The sequence below is a fragment of the Histomonas meleagridis genome (genome assembly GCF_020186115.1).
Source record: "Histomonas meleagridis strain 2922-C6/04-10x chromosome Unknown contig_4, whole genome shotgun sequence".
NCBI lineage: Eukaryota > Parabasalia > Tritrichomonadida > Dientamoebidae > Histomonas > Histomonas meleagridis.
Window position 1 is genome coordinate 361,628 of NW_027150883.1, and position 17,430 is coordinate 379,057.

The 17,430-nt window shown below is 30.2% G+C and overlaps 5 protein-coding genes across 5 annotated transcripts; 2 read left to right on the plus strand and 3 right to left on the minus strand.

Moving 5' to 3' along the window:
• Positions 1-5,790: 5,790 nt before the first annotated feature.
• On the plus strand, positions 5,791-6,438 carry GO595_005879 (ankyrin repeat protein; the record flags this gene model as incomplete). The annotated part of the gene is made up of 1 exon (XM_067919169.1): positions 5,791-6,438. The coding sequence occupies one exon, from the start codon at positions 5,791-5,793 to the stop codon at positions 6,436-6,438; it is 648 nt and encodes a 215-aa protein (XP_067773915.1).
• Positions 6,439-8,586: 2,148 nt separating this feature from the next.
• GO595_005880 (cilia- and flagella-associated protein) lies at positions 8,587-9,981 on the minus strand (the record flags this gene model as incomplete). Its single annotated transcript, XM_067919170.1, has 1 exon — positions 8,587-9,981. One exon carries the CDS (start codon positions 9,979-9,981, stop codon positions 8,587-8,589), a length of 1,395 nt encoding a protein of 464 aa, XP_067773916.1.
• Positions 9,982-10,566: 585 nt separating this feature from the next.
• On the minus strand, positions 10,567-12,159 carry GO595_005881 (GTPase-activator protein; the record flags this gene model as incomplete). The annotated part of the gene is made up of 1 exon (XM_067919171.1): positions 10,567-12,159. One exon carries the CDS (start codon positions 12,157-12,159, stop codon positions 10,567-10,569), a length of 1,593 nt encoding a protein of 530 aa, XP_067773917.1.
• A 380-nt stretch (positions 12,160-12,539) lies between these two features.
• GO595_005882 (heat shock 70 kDa protein-like) lies at positions 12,540-14,312 on the minus strand (the record flags this gene model as incomplete). Its single annotated transcript, XM_067919172.1, has 1 exon — positions 12,540-14,312. One exon carries the CDS (start codon positions 14,310-14,312, stop codon positions 12,540-12,542), a length of 1,773 nt encoding a protein of 590 aa, XP_067773918.1.
• Positions 14,313-15,451: 1,139 nt separating this feature from the next.
• On the plus strand, positions 15,452-16,972 carry GO595_005883 (DUF1846 domain-containing protein; the record flags this gene model as incomplete). The annotated part of the gene is made up of 1 exon (XM_067919174.1): positions 15,452-16,972. The coding sequence occupies one exon, from the start codon at positions 15,452-15,454 to the stop codon at positions 16,970-16,972; it is 1,521 nt and encodes a 506-aa protein (XP_067773919.1).
• Between the last annotated feature and the right edge of the window lie 458 nt (positions 16,973-17,430).

Sequence of the window (17,430 nt, forward strand, 5' to 3'; positions counted from 1 at the left end):
ATGCATCGTGATGAGATTCTTCATGTAATTGTGGATAAAATTAATTTACCGAATTATGACGAATCAATGCTTCCATTTATATATGCTATTGGTGCGATTTCAGGTGTTTGTGATGAAAATGAAGAAATATCATTTATGACTATAATTATTCAATCATTATTACGCTTTATGCAAAACGGTAATGAACTTTTGTCACAAGTTACATCTGCTTTTATGTATATAGCTTCATTATATCCACGATTTTTATCTTGTAATTTGCCGATTTTGGGTTTGTCTTTATCAAAGCATTATGAATATTTTATGAGTGGAAATCAATTCGCTCAATTTGTAGCTGTTAAAACTTTTATCAACTTGGCTAAAAATTGTGGAAAAATTATCACTGAAAAAGGTTATTCGAGAAATATATTTGAACAAATTGCAATGATTCTTCAAAAAATTCCAATATATCTTCATCATTCATTCTTTGAAAGTTTAACTTATTTCGTAAATTATTGTGAAGATGAAGCAGAAAAACAAAAAATGACTGTCGTCTTATTAAATTATGCTAATTCAACAGATATTATAACAGAATTAATTCCAATTGTCGAACCTTCTTTCCAACAAACTATTGAACAAATACTTCAAGGTGTTATATTAAATTTCCAAACTGTAATAAAAGAAGAAGATAAACATCAAATATATGAACTATTTCAAGCATTTTTAACTAAGTTCCCTCATTCCGCTTGCGTAATGCAATTAATTAATGAAATTTATAATGATTTCGGGAAAAATCATTCTTATGAAGCATTTGATTTCTTTTCAATTTTAATCAAAAATGGTTATGCCGATTTGATCCCACATTTATTCAGTAACCTTTTGGCGCCAACTTTTCAATACATTTCGGGAACGTTTACGGAGTACCCCGAAATACGTTTACCTTTTTTTCAATTCATTCGTTCTGCATTTGATTATTTTCATCAAATCCCACAAGAAATCTTCACAGAAATGTTCCATTATACATATTTTGGTATAATGCATCCACAATCAAATATTTCAGAATTAGCAATGAATTGCATATCAACTGTTCTTTATCATTTAGATTCAAATAATGATATTAATGTGCTGAATTCGTTCTATTCTGCATTTTATTTCGAGCTACTTTCACAATTTTTCGATGTGTTATTTGACGGTTTACATTCTTTTCTTTTTTCTCAAGTGACTCAATCGCTTCATTACTTATTACAGATTGCTGCAACTGGAAAAATTACATTTTTGGAATTACAACAAATTTATGATTTCATATGCCAAAAATTAACGGAAACTTTTCCAAATCGAAATAGTGAAGAAATACAATTCGTTTCGGGTGAAATAATGAACAGTATGCAAAACTGCGGAAAGTTAAGGCAAGTGATTAAAGATTTCATTATACTTTCGCATCAAGTAAATATAAGTGAAGAAGATTCGTTGACATTTAATATAAATTCAACAGAAGTAAATCCACAACAAATAGAACAAATTCAAGAAGAAGATAATAGAGATGAACTTACAGAAATTTAAATATAGAAAACTAAATTAATTAATTATATAGAAATAAATTCTTAAATAAATGTACATTTACTGTTTAATTAAACTTTTTGTAGAAAGATAAAAAATCAATTAAAAAAATGGGACTCCGCGGACTCGAACCACGTACCTCACGATCTTCAGTCGTGTGCTCTCCCAGGTGAGCTAGAGTCCCTTCCGATTTCTATGAAAATGGAATGTTATATAATATATCTTTTGAGAATTATATTAATATTTTAACGTTTTTTATCAAAACATCAGCAGATGCTTTATATTTTTCAAATTGCATATCTTTACAAAACATCCATCAATCAGCGAACAACTGTTCAACTCCTTCCTGAATATGGATATTTTAATGATGGTGTTTTTAATATTTCATTTTTAGCATCAAATTATTCTGGTGTTTATCTTTTTTTCCCAACGAAACAAAGATTCAATTTCTTTTTCCCAAATAAGTCAAAAATTAATAAACTTTGTGGTACCATGGGATTATTTTTTAGCACGTATTCACCAAAATCCAAAGATAATTATACAATAACTCTCAAAATTAATAAAAAAGGTGTCTACATACCTATAATTGGAAATTGCCGAAAACAAAATCTTACTATTATTTCTCAATATTATAATCCACAAAATTTACTCGATTATCGTCAACAGAATTATCCGTATCTTTATTTTGTTTTTACCATAATTTATTGTTTTTTCACACTAGTGTGGGTTTTAAATGCATTTCTATTTCCACGGTTACGCACATCATCACATTTTTGTTTTATGTTATCCTGCGCCCTTAAGAGCATTTCGTTATTTTCCTCGTCAAAACTTTGGCTTCATAAATCAATTAATGATGATGACAATATATTTAGTTTCATCATAGACATTTTTCTTTTTCTAATTACGCACTGCTTTATTGTCTACATTAATTATTTTACCAGTATTGGCTGGTCAATTTTTTTTGATCATGTTGACATCAAATCACATCTTCCTATGATTTTACTTGTTTTTTCATTTTTTGTGTTTTCGATGCTTTTGAATACTATTCTTGAGCTGAGAGTTTTGTTGTTAACCATAATGGCGTCTGAGTTATTTTATTATTGTGTAAGTATTTCATTTTCATTCCAAACTTCTCTTGAAATGATTTACACGCAATATTCGCCATTACGAAGTAACACGTTAATGAAAAAGATCGAATTAGTTACGAACTTCTTTCGATTACATATTTATTCTGTTGTGTTATCTTCTGTTTTTGTTTTAGTTGCGTTTTTGATTGCGAATAAAAGTTATGTAAGTAATTTAATATTCGAAATAACTGTAGTTATAGTGCAGCTAATTGACATGTACAAATTCTTGTTCAGGAAATCTTATGAGGATGGAATAGAACTGGAAGAAGTCACTGTGACAGAAACAAAGAAGGAACAAGGGCCAAAGGAGTTTCTATTAATAGATGAACCGAATTCAAGCGAATTCGGATTTGTGACAAATATTGTACAAAATGTTCTGTGAGTAAAATGTTTGTATGTAATCACTTTGTTTTGTATCAAAAATTTTTTTATTTAAATAATCATGTTTTTGATTTGAAATGTTATAACAAGTTAAGTATTAATATTAATCATTTTATATAATTTTATATGTCCAGAAAGAGAAAAAAAGAAAATTTGCTTAAAACGTAAACACAAAAGTTAAAATTAGATTCGAATACAATAAAATTTGATTATATTTTTTTTAAGAAACAGTATTTATTATTAGCAACTTAAAAACAATTATTGTTGTTCTTTTTGAATGTTTTCTAATTCTTTCATTTTGTTGAACAAGAAAGACGCTATTTCACGATGACCTCCTTCAATTGCTTTTTGGATCGCATTTTCTCCGATTGAATTTTTGAATGAAATATTTATATTTTTGTTTTCGCAAAGTATTTTCACAATATCATTAAATCCATAAAAAGCAGCAAAGAACAAAGGCGTATACAATCAATTAATTAAACACCAAATATTTTCTCTTAACATTAAACAATATAAATAAATCCAATTTGGTTTGTTTACATCAATTCCATCCAAATGCAGTAAGAAATCACAAATTTCTTTCGAATTAGTAACAACAGAGACAATCAAAGGTGTTGCAAAAGAAAATAACAAAATTTTTTCAATATTCACACAATTAATATCGACATTTTTATTCTCAATCAAAATTTTTACCAATTCCAAATTCTCATTTTGTACTGCAAGATGAAGCGCTGTATTAAAAGCGAAAATTAAAATCCATCAATGAAAAGAATGAAAAAACTCCATGATGATTCACATCAATGTTATTTAAACTCAACAAATATTTAACAACTTTCATTTTATCATTTTGTACAGCTATAGTTAAAGGAGAATCAAAAGATAAAAACAAATTCCATCTTTCAAAGTACAATTTATATCAATATAAGATAAAGAACTTAATAATTTTACAGTTTCTATTTTCCCATTTTTTGCAGCGTCAATTAAATTCTCATTTATTATATCAATTGGTATATTATGTTCCAATGCTTTTTGCATTATAATAAGTGCTTCTGATTTACAACTTGTTATAAATATTTTTTCCCAATTTATTTCTTTAATTTTTGTTAAAAAATAATCAAATAAATCAAATTGACTATAAATCGTCGCTTGATTTAATGATAACTCATTAATAATCATTCCTTTTTCCTCACATATTTTAATAATATCAATATTCCCACTCATTATAGCAAAATCTAAAATCGTTTTTTTACGTGTATCGACATAATCCAAATTCGGATTTCGTTCGAGTAAATATTTAAAACATTTTATCGATCCGAAAAATGCTGCAACTTGAATTAACGAAGGTTTATATAGAAGAGAATTATGTGGAAGTAATATTGATGGCTCTAATATATCCGATGGATTAATATTTTGTTCTTGAAGTTTATTAACATTATCATTAATAAATATATCAATTAATGGGTTTTCTAATATTTGATATATTGAGCGCGGATCTTCTTCATGAATATTTTGTAATTGTTCATCAAACGCCATGTATAAACGTGAGGATAATGGTGTCAATGGATGTTGACGTGATTGACCTTGTTTATTTGCTGAGTGAATAATCGAAATTTCAATTTCTTGGAAAAAGTTTTCTTCAATTAGATCAAGACATTCTTGATAAAAGAAGGCAAACATTGAGCAATTAAATGTTGTGGGCTGTTTATAAAATGATACAATAGAACGGACAATTGCTTCATCTGAAATAATCGATGAATCCATTAAATAATGAATGAAATATAAAAATTGATGTCTGGATTCATTTAAAGTACTTAATGCAGATTTATTAAAATAGTTATGAAATGTTTCATTTGAATTACAAATATCACAACATAATTTACCATATAATTGCAAATTACTTGGTCGAAAGTTGATTCCTGATATAAATTGTGAAATGATTTGTTCAAAGGTATCTTCGTTTCCTTGTGAAATATCAGTCATAAGAATTTGTTTGGTTTCTTCATAGTTGCTTTGATTAAGTTGGAGTAAAACTTTGTGGAATTTATTCATTTTTTGAATCCAAACGAACTTTGTCAATAATTTATAACGAAATGAACTAATTCAAGAAACGCAAAAAGAAAAAAAATATATACATAATTATAGTTAAAACATATACGTATATTATGATTCAAAATACTTTAAACAATTCTATAGTAATTGAAGATTTATTATCATATTAATATATTAATCATTTGTTGAGTAAAAAGATTTTTCAAAAAATCTTGATCTTTTTCATAGCCAGCAGTTCATGTTTCTCGCTAAGACATAAGCTTTTATGAGTTTAAAATAAAAAATTGGTATAACAAATATTAAGTTTCCATTAGCAATGATTTTTAAATTCCTACAATTTTATCATATCGTTTCCCTGCGTATTGTCACTTTCACATCTGTAGCAAGAAACATATTTTTTATAAATAATTGCCAATGTAAATTAAATATATTTTTGTTATAATTGTTGAGTATCGGAACATAAAGCATGAAGTTAGTTTAATAGTCTGTTTCCTTTTTTAAAATCATATATTTTTATTTTTTTGCATCCTCATCATCACAAAAATTTTGATCACTTCGCAATCTCCGACTTTTTATAAACATTACGATTATTTTTTACTCAATTATTTCAATTTATATAAAATTTTCAAGTCTCAGAATTCTTAGCATTTTGTGACAAAACTTTTGAACTTTGAATGTATCCGAAAAACACTTTTTCTGGATGTTTTCTCCGTTTGAAATGTTCTTATGCTTCAAAGAAGATAAAGTCAGTTATCTAGAACAACAGCTAAGTAATGGTCTAAGTGTTGACGCGCGTTTTCCAAGAGATTGTAAAATTGGTCATAAAATATTAAACAACCAACCAACATTACTCAACGTTGCAGTTTATTGCCGAGCAGAAAAATGTATGAGGCTATTAATTGGGCAAGGTGCAGATATTGAAGCCACGGATTCTGCTGGAATTCAATTATCACACTTTGCTATCGCTGGTGGTTCTGTTAAAATCGCAAATTTTTTAGATAACATTGGTGTTAAATTTAATAATTCTATTCAAATTGCAGTTGAAAATGGAAATTTCGAAGCATTTTTTTGGTTATACAATAACAAATCCATACGTTTAAATGCTACATATGCGAAACGAAACAGTCTATTACATTATGCAGCCAAAGGAGGTAATCCGCGCATCTTAAAATTTATTCAATCTGAAACGAATCTTGATATCAATATCACCAATGAATATCTTCTTACCCCGCTACATTTAGCAGCCAAATATGGTAAATGCGAAGTCATGAAAGCACTTCTTGAATACCCCAACATCAAAGTCAACTGCCAAGATAACGTCTTTTTTGCATATTCAGAATTTCATTGAATTTTTTTCAGTTTATTCCATTCAATTCAGACACCACTTCACTATGCCTGTAAATCACGAAATCTTGAAGCTGTTCGTTTACTTTGTAATCGGAGTGACATAATCATCAATTGTAAGGACACGTATATCCGTAGTCCACTTCATTTAGCAGTTGAGAAAGACATGTGTGACATTGTCGAACTTTTATTAACAAAAATGCCAACTAAAGTATTACAACCAGACATCTCTAAGGTATATTTTTAATGTTTAATACTCCGTTTCATATCTCTGCTCAATGTGCAACTATTGATACTATTTTGTTACTTTCCAAATGTCAAAACTTTGATATTAATCAAATCAACTCTATTTGTTTTAGCTATAAAATGTTAATTTTTAAATTTTTGGAGTTAATTTTATTATATTTTCGACAGCACTTCATTTAGCAGTACATCGAGGTCGACCTGAAATTGTTTGTTTTCTTTTAGGCTTTGATAACATTAATGTTAATGCGAAAGATAATAATCAATTTTCTTTATATATTTATCAAACACCATTACATATCGCAGCAATAGAAAGTAAATTTGAGGTTTTAATGTTCTTGTTAAACTTCCCGGGAATTGAGGTCAACAATCAAGACGTAACTGGTAAGACACCACTTCATTACACTGTGCAAAATGACGACTTGAAAAGTAGTTTGTCAATTCTTGAAAATGAAGAAGTGTTGGTGAACATAAGGGATAAAAACGGCGTTTGTTTTGTGTTTTGAAGACTCCTATCGACTATTGCGTGTCAAGAGAATTACAGGACGCAATCGCTGAGAAAAGGCAGCAACAGTCAGGATGCAGCGTCCAATGATATAGTTCTTGATGTGACAGAATGATAATGAATAAAATCTATTCTCGGATGTGTTTAAGAACAACTTTTTTTAAATTTATACAGTGAATTTGAGTCCTTATGGCAAATTAAGTTTAATGGATGTGTAATGATATGTTGTTAAATTTAAAATGATTTAAATAACGAGAATATATTGATAAAACTTTTTATCTGAGTTAAACATAATGGTGGTTTACTTTCATTATGAAATATATATTTAATAATCAATAGTAATGCATTTTTATGAAAATTATCACATTTTGGGTATTTTTCATAAGATTTGGAATAAAAAGCGCATTAATTCGTTTTTAATTTTATGAAGTTTTCTATAATATAATGCAATGAATGATCTGATATAAAAAAATTGGACTAATAGTAGATGTATCATTGTGAGCAATATATTTTATAATTTATAAAAAAAAAAAAAAAAATGAAAACATATGAAATTAAAAACGATTTTCCCATGGCCAAAATGTGTGTTAAAATCATTAATAGCAAAGAATATGTATAATTATTTATTTAAAATCACTTAACAATGACATTGCCATTTTTTCGTCTTTTTCGCTGGCCATGAACAGTTGATATATTGTCGAAATGTCCAAATTCGGAAACATTTTTTTGAGCCGTTTAACTGCACTTAGCTCATCGTCTGGTAAATCCATGATTTTCTGGTTTATTTGATTAATGTTGTTTCGGGCAGCAATGCTTTCATCTTCGTATGAATAAACATCCTCTGTTTTTTCAATTACTGAATGTTTCTTGCCATCGATTCCAATTGCTTTTCCATACAAAAGCAAGGATATGGTTTCTTCTGTATCATATCCAGTATATGTTAATGCTGCAATTGCTTGTTCTTTTGTAAATTGCATTGATGAGATAAATTTGGTGAGATCATCAATATTAAATGGTATGTTTTTACCACGAATATCTTGTGGTGGAATAACTTCCTTATTTAGTTCTCGAGTAAGCTTATTTGTAGATGGAATTTTGTGAATAGAATTATCAAAACAAATTAAAAATGAATTTTCATCAATACCAAGACTCGAAATTAAGATGTTATCATCAAGAACTTGTTTTTTATAAATAAATGAAAGTAAATCTGGTGATATTGATAATAATTTTGAAAGTGGTTCCTTTATTGTTTTTATTGAAGAATCCTCATTTACATCAATTTCATATTTTTTTCCTGAGAAAGTTCTTATCGGAATTTTTGATATTTGTGGTTTTTCCACAATTTGCATTTATGACGATAGAAAACAACAGACACTTTTCAAACCGAAACAAACTCTCACAAATTCAATTTCTATTTTTTACATTATACAAACATTCCACTTCGAAATCATTATCAAACAAGAACTTATTTTCCAATTCTTCCTTCTCAAGGACTTCCGCAGTTTTCCCTCTAGCTCTATGCACCATAGGTAACATTCTCTTTGCTATAGGTCTTTTTTCTTTTTTGGGAATTGGAGTTGCAGCTCTTTTCATTGTTCGTTCCACTTTCTTTCTATGTTCTTCTTGTCTTTTTTCAGCTTGTTTCTTTCTATTCTCCTCTTTTCTTTCTTCAGCTTTTGCATCTCTTTTTTCTTTTGCGAAAATTGGATCGATATATTTCTCCACTTGGATCATTTCTTCCAATTTTCTTTCGATTCGTTCAAGTAAACTTTGTGTACTCATTTCTTTTTGTGCGTTATCACCGAAACATTTTTCATATGTTTGTGCAACAATTTTACCGATTTTATGAAGTTCATTTTCTACAATTTCTAATTCCATTTCTTCGGATTTAATGGAATTAGAGAAATTATTTTCTTCAGGAAAATCAATTTTTCGATTTTCAGCTCGTTGAAGTTCAGATGAAACATAAGAATTAGTTTGAATAAGTGGAAGAGCACGAACAGATGCTGAGTTTTCAGCATTGTTAAAAATGTTTATTAAAAGAAGATTTTCTTCTTGCATTCGCTCAAGTGCATCAACTAATTCATGGGGCGAATTAAGACATTGAGGTGAGAAAATGCGGATGAAAGACTTATATCGCTTATATAATTCGATTGTGGATGTTTTTGTGTCATGTTCAGAACGAAGAGATTCTAATTGTAAAGTCAGTTTTTTAAGTTCTGATTGTTTGGAAATGATGGATCTGGTGGTAGAATTGGCTGTGCTTCGTTCAGTTGCAACAAGTGATTCTATTTTATGGGTTTGGGATTTGAATTGATTATTTGATTCATTGATTTTTGCTTCTTTAGATTGGAGAGCTTTGTCCTGTTTAGATTGTGCATGCAAAAGAGTCAATGCTTCTCGTTTTTTCTTTTGAATAATGAGCTGTAACTGATATATTTCACGCTTATCTTGAACAAATTCATTCATTGTAAGTTTACGCTCTTTGGGGTGAATAGATGAAATACTTCGAGGTGTGACAGTTATAGAGTTAGATCTATTTTTTCTGAGTGATGAACGGATTTGAGTTGACCTAGTTTCACATGAAAAAAATGTTGGCTTAATTGGCACACTTCGCTCTACAAGGCTTGATCTTTGTATTCTATCCTTTTTTATCTGTGATTTCCTATTGTAAAATTTGGAATTTAAAAATAATTCTTTAGTTGGTTGCAATAAAAATGGATTCCCTGTTTTATTGTCGTCAACTGTCACGCCGCCATTTGAGATGTCCATGTATTCATGGATTTCTTCGTCATCCATCCCCTTTTGCAGGGATCCCAGAAAATAACCTCTTTATTGAATTAAAAGTGACAAGACGAATCATTTAAACAATAAAAGCATGTTTCCAAGGAATGCAACAAATTCTTTTAATGTAGAAATCAAAGACAACAAGAGCCAATTTCTTAATTTATCCGATTTAAATGAATTAGAAAAAATAATTTTTAATTTGACTGAAAACATTCTTCAAACAGTCCAGCAATCAATGAATTTATTTAATACAAACTATCAATATTCATTTAATATTGTTATAAATGTTTTAGTTTTTTCTGCATTTTGTGCACAAAATAGTGTAAATGAAAAATATCTAAATTATTTACAATTAATTCAAGAGAAAGAAGAAGAAATCAATAAAAAAACCAAAATCATTACAATGTTGGCAAGATATATATTTGGCAATAAGAAACAAGAACCATATTATCTCCTTGAGATGATGATTGAAAAAAATATAATTAATAAAAATATCATCAAACTTCCACTCAAAAGCGCATCGTTGCTCTGAAATATTCGTCGTTATATTTACAGAGAAATTTTATTTATTAATAATATTATTAATCGCCGATTATTCTATGCCTGAAACATTTTTATGAACATATTCGACATCGCGAAACCTGCGGCCGACAGCTTCGCGTTATTTTCGGATACTTCCTTATATCTCTTTGTGAACACTTCTGAGCTTTTCGCCACGCACCCGATCAAGTTGAGCAGCGACTTCTGCTTTTCTGTTTCTGTTGGCTTCGGGTACTCGACTTGCTGGTCGTAGTTTGCGATGGACACCACAAAGTTATATATCTCCTGATACCTGTTCATTATTTGTTCGTTGACTGTCGAAAGATAATCGAATCTCTCCGACAATGGCTGCAAGTTGAACATTTGCTGCAGAAGTTGCGTGAATTGTATCGACGTATTTCGGCTTCGTGACTTAGGGACGCCAGCAACTTCATAGTTCGCGGGATCAGCCAAAATGGCAGTGGTGTATCTGGAGCATATAAACATTGATAACGCATTAAAGACGGCGTGTCGAGTCTTAAGAACTAAGAAGACACTATTCCGTAAGACTGATGCGAAATGATGGAACTGTGGTGAAATGTATTGGGATCCGCTTAAAAACTTATCGAGAACCCAATTTAATAGATTTAAGATATCTTGTACTCGTGACGTATCTTTTTCTCGAATACCTAAATCACCAGCTTCTGCTATCTTGGTAATAATTGGTAATAAGATGTTATTATGGAAATCTGTAGAAAATAAGTCATAATATACTTTGAATAAAAAAGTAAGATGTGAGTTATGGCGTAAAATGGTGTCTTCATTAACATTAGTGGTGGATAATTCATTTGTGGAGACAAGAGTGACGAGCCTATGAACTAGCCCATGATAAGAAAACACATTAAAAAGATCGCGCATCAATGACGGGCCGTGGCCCATCGTAATCACATCAAAGTCCAAAAGTGACAGAAGAACAAAACCGTCGGACGATAGAAGCGCTTTTTCAAATGCATCAACAAGTAATGGTGGATACGTAGAAGCTTCTTGACAAAATAAGTTGGGTAAAAGTGTGTCTGTATTGGACCAAATTTTGGTGGTATGATCTGATAATGGTTTAAGTTTAATTGATTCTTTAGGTGTCTTATAAACTTTGATATCATGGCCTGATAATTCTGTATGATCAAATGGTGCTTGCTCTACAAGTTTTAGATTGTCATGACGATATAAATAAAATTGATTTGATTGTGTAACTAATGCCCAATATAGTTTTTTGTCTTTAAATATACCTTGGCATCTTTTAAAAATGCCACAGAGTTTAACAATTTCACTTGTGTTGGAATACATTGAATTTAAATTAGATGGAATTAAAGATTGTCCAATCCATGCAACAATTTCATTGGTATTATCGTGACCATAAAAAAGAAGTGCAATTGCTGGAAAAGATGTTGCATAATTCTGAGGAATGCTTGTAAGGATAGTTCCTATATTAATAGGGAAAATATCTGTAACCATAGTGATGATGTAAGGAGGGAAAAGGTTTCCTAGCACTCGTCTTAGGTGAGATAAATCTTTATCTGATGAATAATCTGCTGTCAAATCACCAATTTTGTTCAGAGGACCTTTCATAGAATCAATGTAGGAAAGATAATCACTTCCGTTAGGCAGAATCATTTTGCAGAATTCGCTTTCTTTTGCTTTTGGCGTTAACAATAATGCTGATTCTGTTAGATTGGAAAATTGGTAGAAAGGTTTAGCAAGCTCTTGGTTAAAAGCTTCGAATTTAGACTGTGTATCTGGGTAATTATCGAAACAGATGTGGATTTCATACCTTTTCCGCATCCAAGTGTTTTCTACAAGCACTTTTTAATTAGTTTACACAACCAGAATAATCCTTGTGCAAAACTGCCGGTTAACATTGAATCAAACCGAAATTTTTGAATGCTTTATCTGCGCGTTTCCAAGTTATTCGAACCGATCCAAACCGCTTTTAGATGTAAAACATTCAATTAGATTTTATATCACATCACTTTATTCATTAATGAAAATGTACATCAATTTTGGAGGTATACTTTGAAGTTCTTTTTGCCGCCTTCTTCGGCATAGATATCTTCAACTTCAACGTTAAGAATACCATTAATATCAACCAAAAATACAACTTTAATTGCGCCACGATTATCCTTCATGCTGAGATTTTGTATATGGAATTTTCCAAGTTCAGTGTTATATACCGTTTCTCTATTTTCTCCACTGAAAACTTTAAGAGCCAAAGAATTTTTGTTGGCGATCATTGGACTAAAATAACTTGATTGAGATTTTGCTGGTAATTTTAATCCTTTTTTGAGCATTGTATGCATGCATTTCCGATTAACTTCGATTCCAATTGAATGAGCAAGAACTGAATGATAATTAATTATTGGTATTGTTGGAGTTATTGGTATTGTTGGAGTTATTGGAGTTATTGGAGTTGTTTGAGTTGTTGGAGTTATTGGAGTTGTTGGATCTTGTGGAGTTGTTTGAGTTGTTGGATCTTGTGGAGTTGTTTGAGTTGTTGGAGTTATTGGAGTTGTTGGATCTTGTGGAGTTGTTTGAGTTGTTGGATCTTGTGGAGTTGTTGGGATTATGGGAACATCGTCTTCGTCTTCTTCTTCTTTTTTAAGTATGTTTGCTGCTACTATAGCTGCGCCTGTAACGACGGCAGTATCAGAATCAATATTTTTATTAATTGTTCTTTCTTTGTTAAAATATTGCTCAATAATTTCAGCAACTTTTGGAATTCGTGAACTACCTCCTACGAAAACAATTTGGTCAATATCTGTTTTCTGAAGACATGCTTCATTTAAGACATCTTCGATAGGAGCTATTATTTTAGAATAAAGTCCTTCATTTATCTCATTGAATGTAGAACGTTTTATCGATTCAACAAAATCAATTCCATTAATTAATGATGGAATAAATATTCTTGTAGATTGTGTTTGTGACAACGTTTTTTTTGTTTTCTCACATGCGCTCCTCATTAAAAACATTGCCCGTTGGTTTCCGTGGATATCAATTTTCTTTTTATCGTTTAAAATTTTGGCAAAATATTCAATCAAATTATTATCAAAATCTTGACCACCAAGATGCATATCACCATTCGATGCAACTGCTTCAAAATCATTGCCTTTAACCTTAAGTATTGATACATCAAGTGTTCCTCCACCAAAATCAAAAACAAAAATATTTCGAACATTTTCCGATTGTTCTTTAATGCCATACGCAATGGTGGCTGCAATTGGTTCAGGTAAAGTTCGAACAATATTGAGACCTGCAAGTTCGCCTGCTTTGATGGTTTCTTGAATTTGTAAAGGTGTAAAATAAGCAGGTACGGTAACAACTGCATCACGAACAGAGACTTCGGATCCAAGATATTCTTCTGCGATTGCTTTTAAATGTTTTAAAATCTCAGAAGATATTTCAATTGGAGATATTTCTTTGACTTTATTTTGAAAGTTAACTTGTATCATTACATTATCTGATCCAACCCCAACAACTTTAAATGGCCATAATTTCATGTCATTTTGAATATGAGGATCATGAAATTTACGTCCAAGCATGCGCTTAGAATCAAATATTGATGAAGTTGGGTAAAAAATTGCTTGATCTTTTGCGGTGTCCCCTACCATTATTTCATCACCATAAGTAACATAAGAAGGAATTGATCGACTTCCAGATGAACTACTTAATATCTCCACGAAACCATTTCTGATTATTGCAACGCTACTGTATGTTGTTCCAAGATCAATTCCAATAATTACTTTTTTAGTTTTCTTTGGATCTTTGATCATTTTTAAAAATAAAACCAAAATATGCCAAAAATTAAAGAACTTGCCAAATAAACGGTCGAAAAGCGAAACTTTAAAAAGTGGCAAAAACGTTATAAATGAAAAATAAAATTTCAAAGTTCCCAGGGCCTCTTTCAGAAATAGCATCACATCTATCAGAAAGTGCTTTTAATATGGAAGAAATTGTTGCTGATGGAACCGGTTTTACTAATTTAATTTCAGAAGATTTAAAACGTTTTCCAAATCTACAATATCTTTTTATTCCTAATAATAAATTACAGACTCTCAATAACCTTGAAAATAATATTCGGCTAAAATTTATTGATGCAAGAAATAATGAAATATCAGAAATAGAAATTCCAAAACTTGAATTTGTTAATGAACTTTACCTATCAAATAACAAACTTCAAGACCTTCATAAGACAATGTCAAAACTATTACATATGAAATTTCTTCAAACATTAGATTTGAGAGGGAATCCACTCACTCTTGAAACAGGTTATCGTCAGTATGTAATCTCACTCTTTCCGAACTTGAAGGTTCTTGATGGAATTACTGTTGTTCGATCTGAAAGAAATCGAAATAATGCTAATAGAAAAATTCAATCACGAAATTACTCTGTTTTCCAAACAATTACATCTCGTCCTCATTCATCTCCTGATCAGATTATCCAAGAAAAAGCTGAAAGAATCAGAAGAAAACAAGAAATTAAAAAATGGAAAGAAGAAGAAAAAATGACTGAAATTGCTAGAAAAAGAAAAGCAGAGTTTGAAGAAGCAGCAAAAAAAGAACCACCTATTCCGGATGGATTAGATTTTTTGGGTAAAAGTCAAATGTATAAATATAATAAAGACGAAAAAAGACCTAAAAGTCAAACTCGAACTCCAACGCGAATGTACTTAAAGGTTCCTTTTTATACGAAAACAGAAACTATTGATGATGAAAATGATCTTCGAATGATAAAGTTAAATCCAAGGTTACCAAATATTTTTGCGAATAAGGTTTCATATACTAAAAAGTTTCCTAAATAGATCAATAATTGGATAGTTCCAATTCTTGAAATAAGTTTTTTTGACTTAAATATTGAAATAAATTGTAAACTATTTAATTTTTTGTAGAACAAAATTTTATTTCACATTTGGATGAAGATAGGCTTCGACAGTGCAAAATATCTTGATGCTCAAAAAGAAAAGATCATTCAAAGACTTAAAAAAAGCGGAGATAAACTATATATTGAATTTGGTGGAAAACTTCTTTTTGATTATCATGCTTCAAGAGTTTTACCTGGTTATGATCCAAATAACAAAATTAAGCTCCTTCAAGAATTATCAACAGAAATTGATATTATTCTTTGCGTAAATGCTAGTGATATAGAAAGACATAAACTAAGAGCTGATTTTGGAATTAGTTACGATTTAGATGTCCTTAAGATTATTGATGACCTAAAAAGCTTTTCTCTTCCAGTTACTACTGTTGTTATAACGCAATACAAAAACCAACGCTCAGCAACATCATTTAAAAATAAGTTAGAAAATATGGGAATTCAAGTTTGTTGTCATCCATTTATTCAAGGATATCCAACAGATATTGAAAACATTGTTAGTGAAAAGGGTTTTGGGTCATGTCAATATATTGAAACCACCAAAAAAATTGTTGTTGTAACCGCTCCAGGACCTGGAAGTGGGAAATTAGCAACATGTCTAAGCCAACTTTATCATGAATCAATGAGAGGCATCAAAGCTGGATATGCTAAATTTGAAACATTTCCTATTTGGAATATGCCACTTGACCATCCTGTTAATGTTGCCTACGAAGCCGCTACTTTAGATCTTGAGGATTATAACCTAATTGATCCATTTCATGAAGAAGCCTATCATATTAGTTCTGTCAACTATAACCGTGATGTTGAAGCATTTCCTGTTCTAAGGAGTATCTTTGAAAAAATCACCAAATCCGAATGTATATATAAATCACCTACTGATATGGGAATTAATTGCATATCAGAAGGAATTATTTCTGATGAAGTCATTCGAGAAGCATCTAAACAGGAAATAATATGTAGACATCTTAGATGTATTGCAGATTTTGCCGAAGGAATTACAACTAAATCTTCAGTCATGAAATCGCAATCATTATTACAAAAAGTTGGAGCCTCAATTGAGGACAGAGTTGTAGTTGCAGCAGCTCGAAAAGCAGCTGAAACTTCTAAAACAATTCCAGGGAAAGGTAACCATGGAATTTTTTGTGGTGCTGCTATTCAACTTAAAGATGGAACAGTTATAAAAGGATATAATTCACCTGAACTCCATTCTGCAAGTGCTGTTTTAATAAATGCTGGGAAAAAGTTGTCAGGAATTCCAGATGAAATGCATTTGTTAGCTCCTGGAATTCTACAATCAATAGGTAACATGAAAGAAAACATTTATAATACAACATCAGCAAGTCTTGATGTAAACGAGTTATTGATTGTACTTGGTGTATCATCAATAATGAATCCTGCTGTTGTGTCTGTATTAGAAAGCTTTAAAAAGTTAGCTGGATGCGAAATGCATTTAACTCATATTCCAACTGAAGGTGATACAAGTGGAATACGAAAACTTGGAATACGTGTAACATATGATCCAAATAGATCCACAAATAAGTTATTTATAAATCATAATTAACTTACTACATTTTTATTCTTCTAAATAAACATTTTTATTTTAAAATTTAATAATTAAGTTTTAATGCTCTCTCTATTTCAAATTATTAGCTATCATCATATTAATGTTTTTCATCTTAGGCAGATTGCTGCAGCACACAGATTCACATTGTTTTTCATGTTAAGTGATTATTTAATCAGAATGTTGGCAACACAATGCACATTTTGCTCTATTTTTACCCAAAATGAAAAACATTACAACATATTAAATAACAAATAATCGAAAAACACAAAAACGAATGGAAATCGCAACCAAATGCATTGATATAAAGAAAATTTTGAATTCCTTTAAATTAATTCTTGGTGCAAAAATTAAAAATATATTAATAACTTTCCACAATTAGAAGATTTATCGAGAACTTTTATTTTTTAAGCAACCTTAAAACGAATTCTCTGTGGGGTGTAATGTAAGGATGGGGA